Here is an 18,526-nt window from a genome sequence, read left to right as displayed (position 1 = left end):
ATACTGAATATAAATGTAAAAAGTTCCATCAATTTGTTCAGAGTTTTGGTTACCGCGTATCTTTGTAGTCAGATGTGTCTGCAGCATTTGGCATTTGTTTTATTTCTCGTGATTTTGTTGTTGTTGCTTTGGCTGCGGCCACAGTCGAAATTTAATGTCTTAGAAATTTAGGAAAATGCCGTGAAACATTTGCAATGTGTGTGTCGGTTGGGTTCAGATCGGATCGGCATTGTTCTAATTGCACGCAAATCTGGCACACATATGGATGGATGGATGGATGTAAGTGTAGCTATGTGTGTGTGTGTGTGTGGGTGGGTGAAACTGAAAACCAAACCACAGCGAACGTTTATGCCATGAAATTAACGATTTTTTTTTTTTGTGTGTTTCAACAAATTAGCAAGGCTCTATCGAGTATATTTTTTGGCTTGTCTGTTGTGTGTTTTGTGTTCGTAATGCTACATTAATTGCATTTTAAAGTAAATTTTATTATTTGGTTCTTTTTTTTTTTATTAGGCGTATTTTATTTGGCAGACAAATTAATTAAGCGGTCTGGCAACTTTGCAAAATCCATTTGATTGCATTTTCTCTGAATTATTTACACGACTTTCGCACTGTTTATGCACTTTATTCGCTTTGCCTGCATTTCATATATATATATATATTGTTACGGCAAAACAACTACGGCGACTTTTGCTCAGTTCCGTTTCCGTTGTTAGATTGCAGAGAGCTGGAAATGAATGGCTTTCAAATTTCCTGGCTTGCCTCTGAAAACTTGAATAGTATTTGAATTTCTAAAGGAGTCGGTTTCTCATGTGAAAGTTAAAGTGAGAGTTAGTTATCGCACGCTTGAATTTATGTGGCAGATAACGAAGTTCAAAGAAATATCGTTGTCAATTAAAGTGAAAATGCTTTAAGAACCAGCTCTGCCTCTGTAATGTAAATTTAAATAGTATAAACTTGAATACTATTTCTATATGGAGTCGGAGTTTCTCATGTGAAAGATAAAGTGAGAGTTAGTTATCGCACGCTTAAATTTATGTGACAGATAACGAAATTTTGTTGAAGTCCAGGAAGCTGGAAATGAATTTCTTTCAAACTTGCCTCCAAAAAAAATTGAATACTATTTACATTTCAAAAAGAGTTGCCTTCTCAAGTGCACGTTAAAGTGAGTGTTAGCTTTTGTTCGATTTAATTTATCATCTGGCAGATAACGAAGACCATAGGAAAATCGTAAAGTGGAAACACTTTAAGAACAAGCTCTGTCTATGAAAACTTCAATTCTATTTAAATTTTTATATGTGCAAGTTAAAGTAAGAGTTAGTTATCCTTCGATTTAATTTAAACTGACAGTTAGATATCCACCGCTTAAATTTATGTGACAGATAACGAAATTTTGTTGAAGTCCAGGAAGCTGGAAATGAATTTCTTTCAAACTTGCCTCCAAAAAAAATTGAATACTATTTACATTTCAAAAAGAGTTGCCTTCTCAAGTGCACGTTAAAGTGAGTGTTAGCTTTTGTTCGATTTAATTTATCATCTGGCAGATAACGAAGACCATAGGAAAATCGTAAAGTGGAAACACTTTAAGAACAAGCTCTGTCTATGAAAACTTCAATTCTTTTTAAATTTTCTTATGTGCAAGTTAAAGTAAGACTTAGTATTTGATTTAATTTAAAGTGACAGTCAAATATTCGCCGCTTAAATTTATGTGGCAGATAACGAAATATTGTTTGAGACCAAAAGGAAAATCGTTGACAATTTAAGTGACAACGCTTTAAGAACAAGCTCGTCGAAGATTTTGTGCTTATCATCGTCGTCGTCATCATGCAAATCGATAACAGACTAATTCGATTACTATGAATAACGAATGACGCCATTTTAGTTTAAGTGTTTTGCAATTTATGCCTCTAAGTGCAGGCACCTGTCGCCAATTGGCATTTGATTATTGCAACAATTGCGATTTCATTTCATTTTTGCCAACCGGTTGTGAATTCCCATTTATATTCTCTCACTCCCCCCCTCCCCTCTCCATGGCCATCGTATTGGTCAAAAAATAGTGCAAAACTGTAGTTCCATTTGTTTTTATCTATATTTTTTACGATTGCGTTTAAAATTTAGGTTAATAACTTTCGAAGCAAATGTACGAAGTGCTCGTATAGCAATTGTCAATGCATTTCCATTTCCATTTGCCACTGCCTCCTTCTCCTCCTCCTCCTACTCCTCCTCCTCTCTCTCTCGGTGTGCCCCGCCCCCTTGTTTGCTGGCCGAGTTCATTTAATGCGCCGCCTGTGCTCAATTTGTCGCATCAGAAAACATTTTTATGCCCCTTTGGAGGATATTATAGTTTGTCACGGGGCAATCTTCCATCCCAGTCAGGCATATGCCATATAGTCATATAGTATATACTATATACTCACTCATTCATGTATGTTCATGAAGCCCAGCTACAGTGGGCTCCAAATGTTATGGCATCGATAAATGCTTTTTAACGAAAATAAGTTTTTATTTAATTCATTCATTTTATCATATTTTATTTTTTATATTATATTATTTTATTATATTTTATCTTTTGATATTATATTATATTTTTTTTATCATATTTTATCTTTTGATATTATATTATATTTTTTTTATTATGTTTTATTCTATTTTTTTATAATATATATTTTTTTTGTATTTTATATTGTATTATAAAACGAAACATTTGAAACTGTTGACAATAATGATAATTGTCTAAATGAATTCTATTGTATCCATTGCTAATCTATTCAGTTGTTGAGAAAACAGTTTAAGTCGTGCATTACAAAGCAGATGTGAAAAAAAAAAACAAAAAAGTGAATCTCATATATAGATTGATTTATTATTATTCATTCGTGCAATGAGATCAGATTGAGCGACTAACTTAACTAAAGTTAAATTAAGTTTACATATTTTTTCATTTAACAAAATAGACGTATATGTACATATATATATAGTATAATATAGCTCAAATCGTTTAAATGACAAAATACAAATGTTGTATTGTTGATTTATATATTAATTTCGTAAGGAAGTTTTTTTTATACAATTTTTTTTGTACAATAGAATTATTATTTATTTATATACATATATTTATTTATTTAATTCGATTTTTTTTTGTGATATTTACTGAAAATCTAACTAATTTCGCGAATGTTTATTAACTGATTAACATTGAAATTTGTGGCAATCTAGAAAACAACTTTAAGATAATTTAAATAGAACTTCATTTTCAACCAATCGATTTCAGCAAATTCATATTAAATTAAATATATTTTGATTTTCAAGCAATCTTTTTCTTTAAATTTCTCAATTAATATAGAATTAAAAAAAAATATTTACTTTTGCTTACTATATATATCAAATACAAATACTGTCATTAAAAACATCATTATTAATTGATTCATTTCACTTTATTTCAAAGATCCTTCTTTTAAAAAAAAATAATGTAATTGTCTCATTTAAGTATCACTGTGCGGCCAGCGCATGACTAATTTGATGCAGAGCAACCCACAATTACAGACACACACACACACACACTCACACACACACAGAGAGAGACAACAAAACCAAATTTGGTAGGCTACCAGTTTTCGTGGGTGGCTCTCTTTCCCTCACTCTCTCCCTCTCTTTCTCTCTCTGTTTCGCCGGGCTGGCTGTCAGAAAACTGACTGAACTGACTGTAAGACTTTGGCTGTGCCTCGATTGGCACAATTTTTATTATATTTGAACGTGCGCGGGTCACGTTTCTGGTTTGGTTATACACATGAGATTTAATAACAAGTGCTGATGTAATTACCTCGACATGAGACTCATATATAACATATATACTATACTATATATACGTATATTTGTCGTTCCTTGTTAACAAAAAAAAAACTGCGCGCTGGGGATAATCTGATCCTCACTCTCCACCTCTCTCCCTCCCTCTATTCTATTCTATATGCAAGTTTGCAAAAAAAAAAAAAATAGAAAAAGAAAATCACAACAATATCGTATGTATGTATGAATATGCATAATTGCTTTTTAATTACCAAGCAAACGTACACGCACACTCACACATATACATCTAGTACAGATGTATGTTTGAAAAAGAATAACAAGCACTGCAGAAATAAACAAAAAAACAAGAAAAACAAGCAAAATTGTTATAGTTGAAAGTAATCGACTCCGAAACTACGAGCGCTAGATGGCGCTGGTTAAACTTAAAAAAAATATTCCAATGGGATAGCGCTTACATTTGTGACGCGAATTCTAATAAGACATCATATGAGATTCTTATATTTACAAATTCAATAACATGTCCAATAAGAATATATGTTCTTTTAGGCTTCAAAAATTAACGTGAATGCCAGGCACAGAAATTTTCTTCTCAAGATTTTTTTCAATTAGTTTCTAGCAGGTGAATTTGCTAAAAATTGTTCTTTCTAATTAGGTGACACGTGTTTTTTCAAAGTGTCAAAACTTTGATTGATGTTATGTAGATATTGATTTGCAGTTGATTTTTTTTTTTCAATTGCAGAAACTTGGAGCATGTCTGCTAACTATTTGTTAATAAATATAAACATTTTGATGTATATCTCTCTATCTCTCTCTTTCTGTTTGTCTTGCTCTCACTTCCGCTGTGTCATAACCGTTTCGCTACCCGATTCGTGTATTTTCAATGGGCATTTTGTTGGTGTTAAGCTAACACAACAATTGCCAAGCAGAGAGAGAGTCTCTCCCTCCTCCTCCTCCTCCTCCCCCTTCTAGTCCCTAACAATCGTTCGCATCTGGAGCCATGTTATTTTTCTGTTTGTATACTTATTGTTTTTGTTATCGTTGCCGTTACTGTTGTTCTGCTGTGGTCTTGGCCTTCCTTTATCGCTTCGCTGAGAAGGAATGTCGAAAATTTACTTAGCAGCAAATAACAATAACAACAAGTACAACTGCAAGTTGTACCATGTGCCTCTGTCGCTGCCTCTGCCTATCTCTGCTCTCGGCGATCGTGTAAACGCAAAAATATGCGGGCAGCAATAAAAACTTAACAATGAACAAACAAATGGAATATATGCATGGAAATTAGCCCGTGTAGGCACACTGATAAAATGCTGTTTTCACTTTGCTGCTGCTGCTGAAACTTGTTTAATAATTCAAATATCAGCACACGCACACAAACACACACACACACACAGTTGAATGAGTAGTGATGGTAGTCGTGGAGGTGGGAAGGGGGGCATAAAAATTTGCATACGCACGTTTGCCAATTTGATGTTGTCAAATTTATGTAGAAACTCAACCTTTTGCATGTGACAGGTTTGCAACGTGTGTGCGTGTATGCGTGTCTGCATGTGTGTGTGTGTGTGCAAGCTTTACTGCGTGTGTGGTGTGGTGTCTCTTTAAGAGAGTGAAATGTAAATAAAATATGTATTTGCTTTTCAGTTGTAATTACTATTGCAAATACCGACACGTAGTACTTGTATACAATTTTTCTCATTAACAGCCAAGCTGTAGAGTATTATGTTCCATGAGTGAGACGAACTAGTAATATTGCTTTTATAATTAGTAGTTTTGACATTTGTCACGATTATTTATTAACCAGTTTCGCATGGCGAACTTGAACTAGTTTGCAGCCGGGCTTGCTATTGGTTGCGAACCCGGCTACAACCGGTTCTCAAACCCCATTCCAACGGCGAAAATCGACAATTATCCAAAAGAAACAAAAACACCAGCAAAAAAAAAAAAAAAAAACAACAAAAATTATCGTGTCAAACAAAAATTAATAAGTTGTGACAATGTGACATCAAAGCTCTTCTGTTGACAGCAACAACAACAACAACAACAACAACACATGAATCATTACAGAGAATCGTTTTTAATTCAATATTAATTAATTAGCAATGTGATGAACTCGTTTCAAAGAACAACAAACAGCAACGCAAATAAACTAATTAATGGAATTTACCTTTTTTTTGTTTCGATGCACATAAATACCAATTTAATGTTAAATGAGAGAACGACGCCGCTGTTGCTGCTCATTCAACTTGATGTGCACTGTTTTTCTTTTTCTTTTTGTTTTTGCTTTTGTTTTTGATGTGCTAACAAGCACTTTAAGCTTTGCACTAAGCTTTAACGGTTTCCTCTCATTTGCATTTCACACACTCACACACACACACACACACTGTTTACACGCGTGCGTAATTCTGAAGCGAGCGAAATTTGCTCTCTCACCTCTTAAGGTGACGACGGCAACGAAGCAACGAAGATTGCTGGCACGGTGAGGGGGGAGGGGTTACGGTATTTAGTAGAGTTTGCGAGTTTTCCAAATGCTTTATGCACTTTACTCGTTAAACGGGGGCTATTAACAATGCTTGTTTGCATGTCCATGATTTGATTATTAACAAGCTCAAATATTGTACATTGTACATTGTACATGAATTGTATGTAAATGTGTGTATGCTTGTTGGAATGAGCCATTAAATTTTAAATTGCTTCGCGACGAAACCGCAACAAAGCAACAATAGCCAAAGCGACCCAGTTGTATACACATACATGCATACATGCACACATACACCTACAATATGTTTGCATGTTTGTATTTGCAATTAAGTGGGCGGCTCTTTTTTTTTTCGTTTACAAATATATACAGACAATTAATACATGTACATATGTACATATGTGTGCATATGTGCAGCAGGTATATACATACATACATATATTGCAATAAATTTCGTTGAAGCTTGTATCAGCTTTAATGTTTATGTTGTTACCGATTTCCAACTGTGTGTACACGATGCAGTCCAGCTGACTTTGTAATACCAATTGGACATTTTCTGCACTGCTTGCCTGTCTGCCTGAGTACACTTATGTGCTAGAGCGAGAGGGATATATTGAGTAACTACGTCATATGCCGGTTGCGGTCCGTCTTTGTGTTGTTGTTGTTGTGTCGGTCAGCCATCAGCTATCGGTTCTGCTTGTGTTTAGGTATTCTTATAGCGGTACGAGTGTGTGTGTGTGTGTGTTTGTGTGTTTGTGTGTGCTGTGGCTTCGCCTGTCTCTGGTGTTGTATGCTTGCCTTTACTTGAGTGAATATATTCAGTGCCTTTGCTTTTGGTATAACAAGTGACTGCAGTGATTGGCATTTGTACCATATTATTTATTCACGCAGGCGTTGATTGTTATTTTCATTTCTCTGCAATCTGTGTGCACCGTCTCGATACCTTAACATCCATATTCGCGTATTAGTATTGCTTAAATATTTATTACAATTCTCTCAGTATATCAGTATGTGCTTGTGTATGTGTGTGTACTTATAATCAAAGCATTGCCAATTACCCAAAAAGAGCAAGGGCATCGTAAACTGCAATCGAACTTAATGGATTCGATATGCAAGAGGGCAAAGCTTAAAATATACTTGCACTTGTTGAAAGCTCACAGCCGAGACACGCACCCGCGCTTAGAACTGCGCTTCAAAGTGCGTGACCAATTCAGATAGCCAAGTTGTAAAGGGAGAAAGAGACAGATAGAGACACCGAGAGCTGCGCAAGTTATTAATATTTATAGGACGAGTCAGCTGCACAGTGTCTTGATTTTCGCAAACTCGTTGCAAAATTCATATATCGAGTTGTCTATTGCTATTTTAAGAAATAAGAATTTCAACATTACCTTTGTCTAGTTTATGGAAATATGACATTAAAAGTTTTTTTCCTTTAAAATTTGTAGGTTATGTTAAATTTAAATCAAAAATTATTATATCTCCTCCAACTTATACTCCTTGTGGCAAGTTATTCACTCAATTGTCAGTTAAATGATATATTTCAAATGAAATTTTAAAATTAAATCCTAATAAAAAATGCAACTTTTAAAACAAAGGGAAACAAATTGTAGGTATTGTGTAAATATCTTCAATGATTAAAAAATTTATAATTTTTGCAATATGCTTTATGAAAATAAGCCACTGTAAGCCAATTGATAGACTATCACAATTCGTACTTTTGTGTGGGTGGTAATGGAACGTAAAAAAAAAATGGAATTTGCAATTGAATTGCAATCGAAAAGTATTTTTAATTGGTTTTTAATGCAAGGTATTTAACTGGAATTGGACACGTGGAGGCGCATGACATATGCCCACATATAAATAATATTCTTTATGTTAATTTGAGTTTTAATGACCATATATACACATATATTTTCCACATAAATTTAATTAGTATATACTATATATAGAACAATGTCTCAAAAACGCGAAAATTAAAGCTCGAATACTTTTATGATACAGACAATAACAATTGTCCTTTATCAATGTGTGCAGCAAGCTGATGTTATGATATGAAAGCATATGGTTAGAAACATCAGTTGTTTATGCTGTGTCGTTAAATATAATAATTTGTAGATGTGAGGCAAGTGTTGCTAACAATCTTGCTGTCTGGCTATTGAATTTGTCAGTGAAGCAGCCTGTAACAATGAATTATATTTGCAATGAGAAAAACAAGGTTTTTTTTGTCTGTTTTATTTTAGATTTAGAAGACTATACTTTTATAAAATATATGTAACAAAGTTAAGTATTTTATTGTTTTAAAATATAAAAGTAATGAAGAACAATATAATTGTCAGTTTAATGATCTGTACACACTGTCAACCAGTGTTGTCAAAGTTTTTTGAGAAAAAAGCTGTTTTTGACGGGAAGAACGATGCAAAAAAGCTGAAAAATTAGAAAAAAAAGGCTATAAAAAAACTGATTTTCAATTCATTGGATTCTCTATATTTTTCTGATGAGCGCACGAAATCGGTTATATTGAAACATATGTATAGAATTTATACAGCAGCTGCTCTAATATTCACAATATTTGGAGAACTTCATTAAAACTATCCTCATTCTCCTCATTTTTATTGTCATATGTTCATCCAGTTCCTATCATTTTTAGGAATTTATTAGGAAGGTTATATCTATAGCAGCATTTGTCAAGTCTACGCAAGCCATAACTGAAAATGCATGATTTAGAATAAAATGTATTTTCTTTTTAAGTAGAAAACAACGAGTAGAAAAACGAATAGCGCTGTCGTCTTCAAAGTATTTAACGACTAGGTTTCCTAAATGATCCAATTGAGTCGACAATGTATGCTCGGCCACAAAAAGACATAGCACTGCTTCTTGCTCCATCGTCTTGACCGTCAAAAATACAAAATCTATTTGGTTTGTTTGCATAAAGCCGTCCCTAGCATTTTTATGCTATTTGGTGATTGTACATTTGCAGTAACTGTCATCCGTGTCGTCCTTTTGCCTTTAGTGACGCTACGATAAGAATTGGCGTGTTCTTTGAGATTGCTTTACAACACTATACAATCGATTTGTCACTAAAAATATTGGCAAGCATCGACAGAACAGCTACAGCAAATATTGTTCCATAATTTTGGGCAATAAAAAAAATCTAAAAAAAAGCATTTAAGTAAAAGAAAGGCCAGAATTCCCGCTGCCCGCTGTTTGCAATTTTTTCAAGCAAATGGCATTTGAAAAAAGCCAGTTTTGAGGGGAAAGAAGCGACTCTGGCAACACTGACGCCGACACACTAACTTGGCGTCGATCTTGATTTAGCGTTCAGTGCTGCCATATCGTTTTACTATCCAGGCGTTGCCACTCCTCATACTTCACATACTTCTATGGTTCGAGTCTAGACTTAACATCTTCTTATTGCACAACGAAATGATTTTAACGTATGTTCAAATTGGAAAGGAAAGAAAAAGGATTTTTATATGTTATTCCATTTGTTAAATAAAGAATGCTTTATTAACTTGAATGAAATCTATCTTAATTGCAGGCTAACCGGACTGTTGAACGGGACTCCACAAAAGCACGAGGAACGAGGAAAGACGACAGTCGCAAAGCAAATAAAACGTTGGTCATTCAGCAGCGCAGAGGAGCTTCATTAGAAAGAGAGAGATTGCGTGTGTGTGTGTGTGTGTGGGTGCGTGTGTGTGTGGCGAGTGTGCGTGCGTGTGTGTGTGTGTGTGCGGCGACAGAGCTTTGACTTGATCGATAGTCAGAGTCAAGCAAAATGTCTTCGCCATTAGCACAGAACAACAACAACAGCAGCAGCAACAGCAGCCAATCGCAGTCGCAGTCAACAGCAGCAGCAGCAGCAGCAGCAGCGGCAGCGCAGCAGCAGCAAAATCAAAAGCCAAATTCTGCAGGCAGCGGCGTTAATAACACACACGATAAGAATGCTGGCGGTGGCGGAGGCGGAGGCACAACAACGGGGACATCATCAGGGGCAGGGTCAGCGACTGCAACCGGTGGCGGAGGCGGAGGAGGTGGTGGTGGAGGTGGTGGTGGGGCCGGACCACAGAGCCCGACAAAGCGCAGCACAATATCGACAAAGGAGCGTGTGATCGACAGCGTACCGTTTCCACCCAGCCGCAAGTTGACGTGCTCCGATGTGTTCGATGCACGGACCGGGAAACCGCATCACGATGTACTTAAACAGCACTTCATACTCGAGGGTCGCATCGAGGAGAGCGCCGCGCTGCGCATCATCCAGGAGGGGGCCACGCTGTTGCGACAGGAGAAGACAATGATCGATATTGAGGCACCGGTGACGGTCTGTGGCGACATCCACGGGCAGTTCTATGATCTGATGAAACTGTTTGAGATCGGCGGATCGCCGGCAACGACAAAATATCTGTTCCTTGGCGATTATGTGGATCGGGGCTATTTCAGCATTGAGTGCGTCCTCTATCTGTGGTCGCTGAAAATCACGTATCCGCAGACGCTGTTCCTGCTGCGCGGCAACCACGAGTGCCGGCATCTGACCGAGTACTTCACCTTCAAGCAGGAGTGCAAGATCAAGTACTCGGAGCGCGTGTATGATGCGTGCATGGACGCGTTCGATTGCCTGCCGCTGGCGGCATTAATGAATCAGCAGTTCCTCTGCGTGCACGGCGGCCTCTCGCCGGAGATCCATGAGCTGGAGGACATCCGGCGGCTGGATCGGTTCAAGGAGCCACCAGCCTTTGGCCCCATGTGCGACCTGCTCTGGTCCGATCCATTGGAGGACTTTGGCAACGAGAAGAACTCCGATTTCTACACGCACAACTCAGTGAGAGGCTGTTCGTATTTCTACAGCTACGCCGCCTGCTGCGACTTCCTGCAGAACAACAATCTGCTCTCGATAATACGAGCGCACGAGGCGCAGGACGCCGGCTACCGCATGTACCGGAAGAGTCAGACCACCGGTTTCCCATCGCTGATCACCATCTTCTCGGCGCCCAACTATCTCGACGTCTACAACAACAAGGCGGCTGTGCTCAAGTACGAGAACAACGTGATGAACATCCGCCAATTCAATTGCTCGCCGCATCCCTACTGGCTTCCCAACTTCATGGACGTGTTCACCTGGTCGCTGCCCTTTGTCGGCGAGAAGGTCACCGAGATGCTGGTCAATGTGTTGAACATCTGCTCCGACGACGAGCTCATGACCGAGGAGAGCGAGGAGCCGCTCTCCGATGATGAGGCGGCGCTCCGCAAGGAGGTCATACGCAACAAGATCCGAGCCATTGGCAAGATGGCCCGTGTCTTCTCCGTGCTGCGCGAGGAGTCCGAGTCGGTGCTGCAGCTGAAGGGGCTGACGCCAACGGGCGCTTTGCCCCTCGGCGCTCTATCGGGCGGCAAGCAGTCCCTCAAGAATGCCATGCAGGGCTTCTCGCCCAATCACAAGATTACCTCGTTTGCGGAGGCCAAGGGACTCGATGCGGTCAACGAGCGGATGCCGCCGCGTCGCGATGCCACGCCTTCGCCGGCGGAGGAGGGACAGAAATCGCTGTCGGCGGCGGCGGCAGCAGCCGCAAATGCGAATGCAAATGCAATCAATGGATAATCACTCGATGAACAACAAGAAGAAGCAGTGTTAACAGTCGAAGCAAAAGCAAAAGAAGAAGAAGCAGTGCAGCAAGTGAATGCAGTGCAGCAAGCAGTGCGGTCATCAGCATCATCATCAACAGTAGCAGGAGCAGGAGCAGCAGCAGCAACAGCAATAGTAGACAAGCAGTGCAGCCGCTGTAACTGCCGCAGCAGCAGCAAAGCAGTTGCCAAGCAGCAGCATCAGCAGCAAAGTCAGTTTTAGAAGTCGACAGTTAAGTAAATACACACACACACAACAACAACAACAACAACAACAATATAATATACGTGGTACGGGAGTGCGTGCGAGTGGGAGCGAGAAAGCAAATCAAATATAAAATTGAGCAACACAGCAGCAACAAAGAGCAAAAGTTTTAAGCAGCGGCAAACAGCGCCAGCATACACACACACACACTCACACATACAGCATTACACATTCACATTAACACACACACACACACACACATACAGAGCATGTCAGGCACGCAGCCGCAAGCAAGAGCAAACGCAAAATGTAAAAGCAAAAGCAAACGCAAAATGCAAAGACAGCAGGAGAAATTCGAGTTGAATGATAAAAGTTGAGAAAATGGGAAGCGTTTAATTTATTGGTATTAAAAAACAAAAAGAGAACAATTTAAATAAAGATGAACAAAAAACAAAACAAAACAAAACAAAGAAAAAAACCTAATTATAAAATGCAGTTAAAACCATATAGAATTATATACATACATATATATATTTATATATACACACACGTATAAATACATATATATATATATATATTATACAAACATAACGTATATATATCATCAAAATTTTGTGCAACGTTATATCAAAAAAAAAAGAAAAGAAAAGAAAGAAAAAACAAGAAGAAAGAAAATGATGAAGCCAAGTTTACGCCGCTCTGCTGGCGTTGACGTCGCTGTCGCCGCGCAGTCGCAGCAAATTAGGTAAATTAAATTATTTGCTAAAAAGAAATACAAAATAAAGATACAATTTCAAAAGAGCAAGAGAAACATGCAACAAATAAAATCCTTCTTATGTAAAAGCTCGTCTCTGTATTAAGAAAACAAAACAAAAAAAACATCATCCACAAAAAAAAACGGTAATCCAAAATACCCAAAAAACGAAACAAAACTAAACTAAAAAAAAAAAAGAATTCTAAAAACAAGAAAAAAAGCTAAGAAATTTTACTACTTTCGTTGTGTGGCGCCGAGGGCGACTTGAAAACAAAAACAAAAACAAAACCAAAAGAAAATGATAATGAAAATGAAAATGAAGAAAACAGCTAAACACCAATAATAAGCTAATGTTAAACTACTTCCTACAACAACAACAACAACAACAAAAACAACAGCAATATTTTACTACAATCTTTTATTACAAAAAAAAAAACAAAAATGAAAAATACAAGAAAAAACAACAGACAACAAGCTAAAAACGACTGAATCTCTCTCTCTCTCTCTCTGTCTTTCTCTCTGTCTCTTTCTAAGCAACAACTACAACTACAAAATGTTCTCTGTCTTTTTCTAACACGCTCTCGCTGTCTCTGTTTGTCTTCGACTTTCTCATTCTATCACTCTATCTCTCTCTCCCTTTGACACACACACACACACACTTACACACACACATACACACGTGCGTCTGTTGAGTAAACTGAAAGTTTAAGAGCAACATTCGTTGTCGTCGCCATTGTCGCCTCACACTCTCTCATCTGGTGATTGTGTATGTGGTCTTTATATACGTGCCATCTTTGTCGTAGTCATTAGCTGATTATATATATACATAATTAATACCGTATACATAAATATTGTATATGATTAAACTAAACAAAACTCTCAACTCTGGCTGCAGCGATGCAGGCGTCAAATGTGCAGCAGCAACCAACAGCAAAAGCAACAGCAGCAAAAGCAACTCTTTAATCTCTATCACAAACATCGCGCGCGTTTTCGCTCTGTCTCTCTCACTCTCACTCTATCTCGCTCTCAATCTTTCTCTCACTCCCTCTCTCTCTCTCTCTCTCTCTTTGTCTATTTTATCACTCTACTGCGATCAAACAGCAGCAAAAACGTCGAATCTCAATTCAAAGCGCACTCTGCGCCTGTTAGGTATGCAATAAAAAATTTCAGACACTGCTTGCTTTCTTTCGACTGCTTGCTTTCTTTCGACGCCAAACCTCCCTCCATCCCTCTCTCTCTCTCTCTCACCAACTACATTTGCGCCTGCGTCGCCGGCGTGTGTCAACTTCTCTTTTATACTTAATCGAATTTTAGTTATTTGTTAAAACGATGCTAAACAAACAAAAAAAAAAGAAGAAAAACAAAAAATAAACAACAATTAATAGAACAAATGAAATTGATGCAAAAAACATTGCAAACTGAAATATGTCAAAAAGAAATGTGTGCAAAATGCTATCAAATAATTGGATTGTTTTCATTTAGCTGCTATCATTATTTGATCTTTTTTTTATCTACTTTTATTTATTGTAAAAAAAAAAAACAAAACAAAAACGATGTAATATTTATGCATATAAATTATAAATGAAATTGTTGTTTCTACCTTAAACAAAAAAAAAAAAAAAAAAAAAAAATACAAAACAAAAAAGAAATGCATATGTTTTTACTTTTTGTATATTTACATACAACAATTTATTGTTTACTACACTCTAAGTAAAATAAGTTAAATGAATTTATAAAATAAAAATGCAAAACATTGAAAAACAAGCAACAACAACTACAACAAAAAAAAGTTCTCTGCAACAAAAATAAAAAAATATATTCTATGATTGAAACGTTACCAAAACCAATTATAAATGGAAATGATAAGGAACATTAAACACACACAAACACACACACACACTTACACTTACTATGTACATTTATTTTTAAGTTTACATTTAAATGTTGAGAAAGGAAAAAGAAGAAAGAAGAGAAAAGAGAAAAGGAAAGTGGGTAAAAGGGGGAAATGAAATGGTAAATCAATTCAAATTCGATGATAAAGACGAATGTAATAATACCAAATGCAAATGCAAACATATAGCAATTTGAAATACTTTATAAACAAATATACATACATACAAAACATATACATATATATATATATATATGCATAAGATGAAAATGATGATTATATACACATCTCTCTCTCTATATATACATATATATATATACACACATGCATGCATTGAACATATTTGAAATTTTGCAAATTTGAAATTCGAAATCTGAAATCGAAAATCGTTAGCCCAGAGACAGAAGAGAGAGAAGACGATATAGCAGCAGTAACAGTTAAAATCAAACCCAGAGTTAATGAAAATAGTAATAATAAATACATGAAATTATGCAGAAAATGTTGCCTCTTATATATACATATATATATACTACAACACAAACACACACAAATGTTGAATTAAGTTTACAAATACAGCAACAAAAAAATATACTTAAATCGCGCCTATATATTGCATGGGTACATGCGCAACAAAGAGAGACAGAGACAGAGACAGAGAGAGAGTGAGCGAGCGAGATAGCTAGAGATAAATGCGAAACAGAGCAAGGAGGAGAGCGAGAAAGCGAGCGAGCGCAACAGTAGAAATTGGTTATTAACTCTAGCACCTAAAAGCAGGCAACAGTTTTTTTTTTTTTTTTTGCCTTTGCCTTTGCCTTTGTATGAGACTGTACCCATGCGCGCATACAATAAACAATAAATATTAACGTGAATTCAAACAGAAAAACCAAATACAACAACACTTTGTGCATACATATATGTAAGCGTATGTATATATATATACACACACACACACACACTGCATGTATGTATATACATATGTGTAAGCTACTTAAGCGTTACAAGATTTAAGCGTTTCAACACACTCATTTTCCCAAAAAAAAACAAACAAAGAAAAAAAAAGAAATTACACAAAAATAGTCAAAGAAGCAAAAAGTTAATGTTTAATGCAAACCAAAATAACATACTACAAACCAAAGTAAAACAATTTTACAAAAACGTTTATTGCATTTCAATTCCAGAAATAAAACTATATTTAAACATTATTGCAAAGACGAGCAACAACCAGAAAAACAAAAACAAAAGCAAAAGAAAATGCGATGCAACAAAAAATTACTATGATTATTTTCAACAAAAATGAAAACAAAAGTAAATTATATATTATATACTTATATAAAAAGGAAAAACAAAAAACAAAAGAAATCACAAAATGAATTTAAACAAAAGCAAAACCCATACATGCATACATACATACATACAAACATACATACTTATATATATATAGTATATATACATACTTTTCTCCTTCAATCCCGACCCATACATGCAATTTAGCGCGCTCTTCTAACAAAAAAACAAAAAGCAAAGAAAAAAGAAAATTAATAATGTTTAATATGCAGCTAACATAAACTAAGCAAACAACATATACATATAAATATATATACGCGTCTACATACATAGCTGTGTGTGTATATGTTTGTGTATATATGTGTGTGTATATATTTATTTATATATATTTAAAAAGAATACAACAAAACAAAACCAATACTTTTATACTATATACACAAAATAAAAAACTAAACTAAAACTTTGAGGAAGAAAACAAAAAAAAAAAATGAAAAAAAAACACACATTTCTGATCTGATCTTTTTTCCAAGGCTCACCACGCAACCGCTCTTAAAACGCTCTTCTCGACTCTTCTTTCCATACACATACATACACATCACTTTTTAATGATACCTTTTCTACTACAGCCACAATAAAATTATAAATTTACCCAAAAAGCAAAAAAAAACAAAAAACGAAAAAAAAACACAAATTAAATTAATTGCATAATAAATTAAAACTGAAAATGCAAAAAAACAAAACAAAACAAAAAACAAAAATATTGTTACAAACCTTAAAAATATTTCAAAAAACAAAAAAAAAAATGGATAATTGAAAAAACAACACAAATATAACATTTACAAGTGAATTAAGTAATTATTTCGTTCTTTCTTCTTGTGCCTATTTTTGTGAAAGAAAGAGATAGAGAGAGAAAGAGAGAGAGAGAGGAACACTTAATCTGCAATAAGTATATGATTTAAATATGTAATTATAGTTTTTCTGTTGCAATATACACTGAGAACTGTTGAACAATTTATTGCCGTTGTTTGTAAAATAGCATAAATACTTACGTACTTACTTATGTACAATCACATTGTTTTAAACAAATTACTTAATTAATTTTTAATCATTTTCTCTCATAAGTTCGAAAACTGAAAATAAAATTTTCATTTTGTTTTACACTTCAAATCGAATCATTTTTCCCTAGTACTGTGCGTGTGTCTGTCTGTCTGTCTGTGTGTGTGTGTGTGTGTGTGTGTATGTGTGCGAGTGTTGGTATGCGTGTGTTTTTGAAATTATTAATTTCATTATTTATGGCTTAGTCTAGTTTTCAGCAAACATTTTGTCTATAGTTTTTTTGTTTTTTGTTTGATTTGTCGTTTCGTTTTGTTTTTTTCAAGTATTTACGGCGTCTTCATTGCAAAAGATAGAGAAATCCCCCTTTTATAAGTAATATTTGTAATATTTATGTATTTTATCTAATTTTTTGATACATGTATTTTTCAACATCTACTTCCTGCCCTCGAATGCTTTAAAACTTTACACAAGAAAAAACCAAAAAAGAAAAACTTAAATATATATTATGAAAAGAATTAAAACTTTACCTTTTGGATAAATCAATTTAAATGCATATTTTATATATATTTAAACATTTATTTATATGCATATATACATATATATACATATATACATAAAATAAAGTAAAATAAATATAAGTTGATGAAACTTTGTCAAAGTCAAAGCAAAAAGTTTATATACTTATATTTAAACAAAAACAACAAAAAACAACAACAAATAATATTAAAGCAACATTAAAACAAATTAATATTTAAATGAAATTATAAACAAAACAAAACAAAACAAAAAAAAAACACAAAAACAAAAACAAAACATCACATCTAGATAAATCTCTTAAAAATTTTCAATTTTATTATTAAACCGAAAATAAATAAATTAACAAATTTAACAGTGAAAGCATTATTATATTATAAATTTATAAATGTATTGCAAGGGCAGCGGGCTGGCAGAAAGCAAAATTGCAATTTCAAAATGCAAATTGCCAAATTGCAAAATTTGCGCCGTTGTGACAAAAAAAAAAACAAAAACAAAAATTAAAATTGTATGCAATCCAAAGAAGAACAAATTAATTTACAAAATGGGCATGAACAGATGCGATGCAGAAAAGAAGTTTTAACCTTAAGTGAATGCAAAATAAAAATGATTATCAATGTTATTAACATAATTAATATTAACAAGCAAAAAAAAAAAACAAAATAATACAAAAACATTAAAAAAAAATATACAAGTACCTATCCTGAGAATAAAATGCGCGCACGTTTATTATTTCCTCTAAATGTTCGTTTTGAATATATCGTATTCTTCTCTTCATTTTCAGCAATTGTTTTCAATTTTTGGCGGTTCGAAAATCTGAACAAAGTTACCGTTACACGGGGTCGCACGTAATTTCGATTTAATATACTTATCGACACCAAATCGGTTTCGTTCGATTGTTATCGAAATGGA

At 35.0% G+C, this 18,526-nt stretch overlaps 1 protein-coding gene across 1 annotated transcript in view; it reads left to right on the top strand.

Moving 5' to 3' along the window:
• Positions 1-18,120, top strand: part of LOC133848581 (serine/threonine-protein phosphatase 2B catalytic subunit 3) — a 32,251-nt gene extending 14,131 nt beyond the window's left edge. The window contains exon 2 of the mRNA XM_062284209.1: positions 9,813-18,120. Coding sequence (XP_062140193.1) covers positions 10,050-11,867 — 1,818 coding nt within the window. The 5' untranslated portion in view covers positions 9,813-10,049 and the 3' untranslated portion in view covers positions 11,868-18,120. The remainder of the gene's footprint in view (positions 1-9,812) is intronic.
• Positions 18,121-18,526: the final 406 nt, after the last annotated feature.

This window comes from Drosophila sulfurigaster, chromosome X (assembly GCF_023558435.1).
Source record: "Drosophila sulfurigaster albostrigata strain 15112-1811.04 chromosome X, ASM2355843v2, whole genome shotgun sequence".
In the NCBI taxonomy this organism is placed as follows: Eukaryota; Metazoa; Arthropoda; class Insecta; order Diptera; family Drosophilidae; genus Drosophila; species Drosophila sulfurigaster.
The sequence above is the reverse complement of the archived record's forward strand: the minus strand, read 5'-3'. Positions and strand labels throughout refer to the sequence as shown.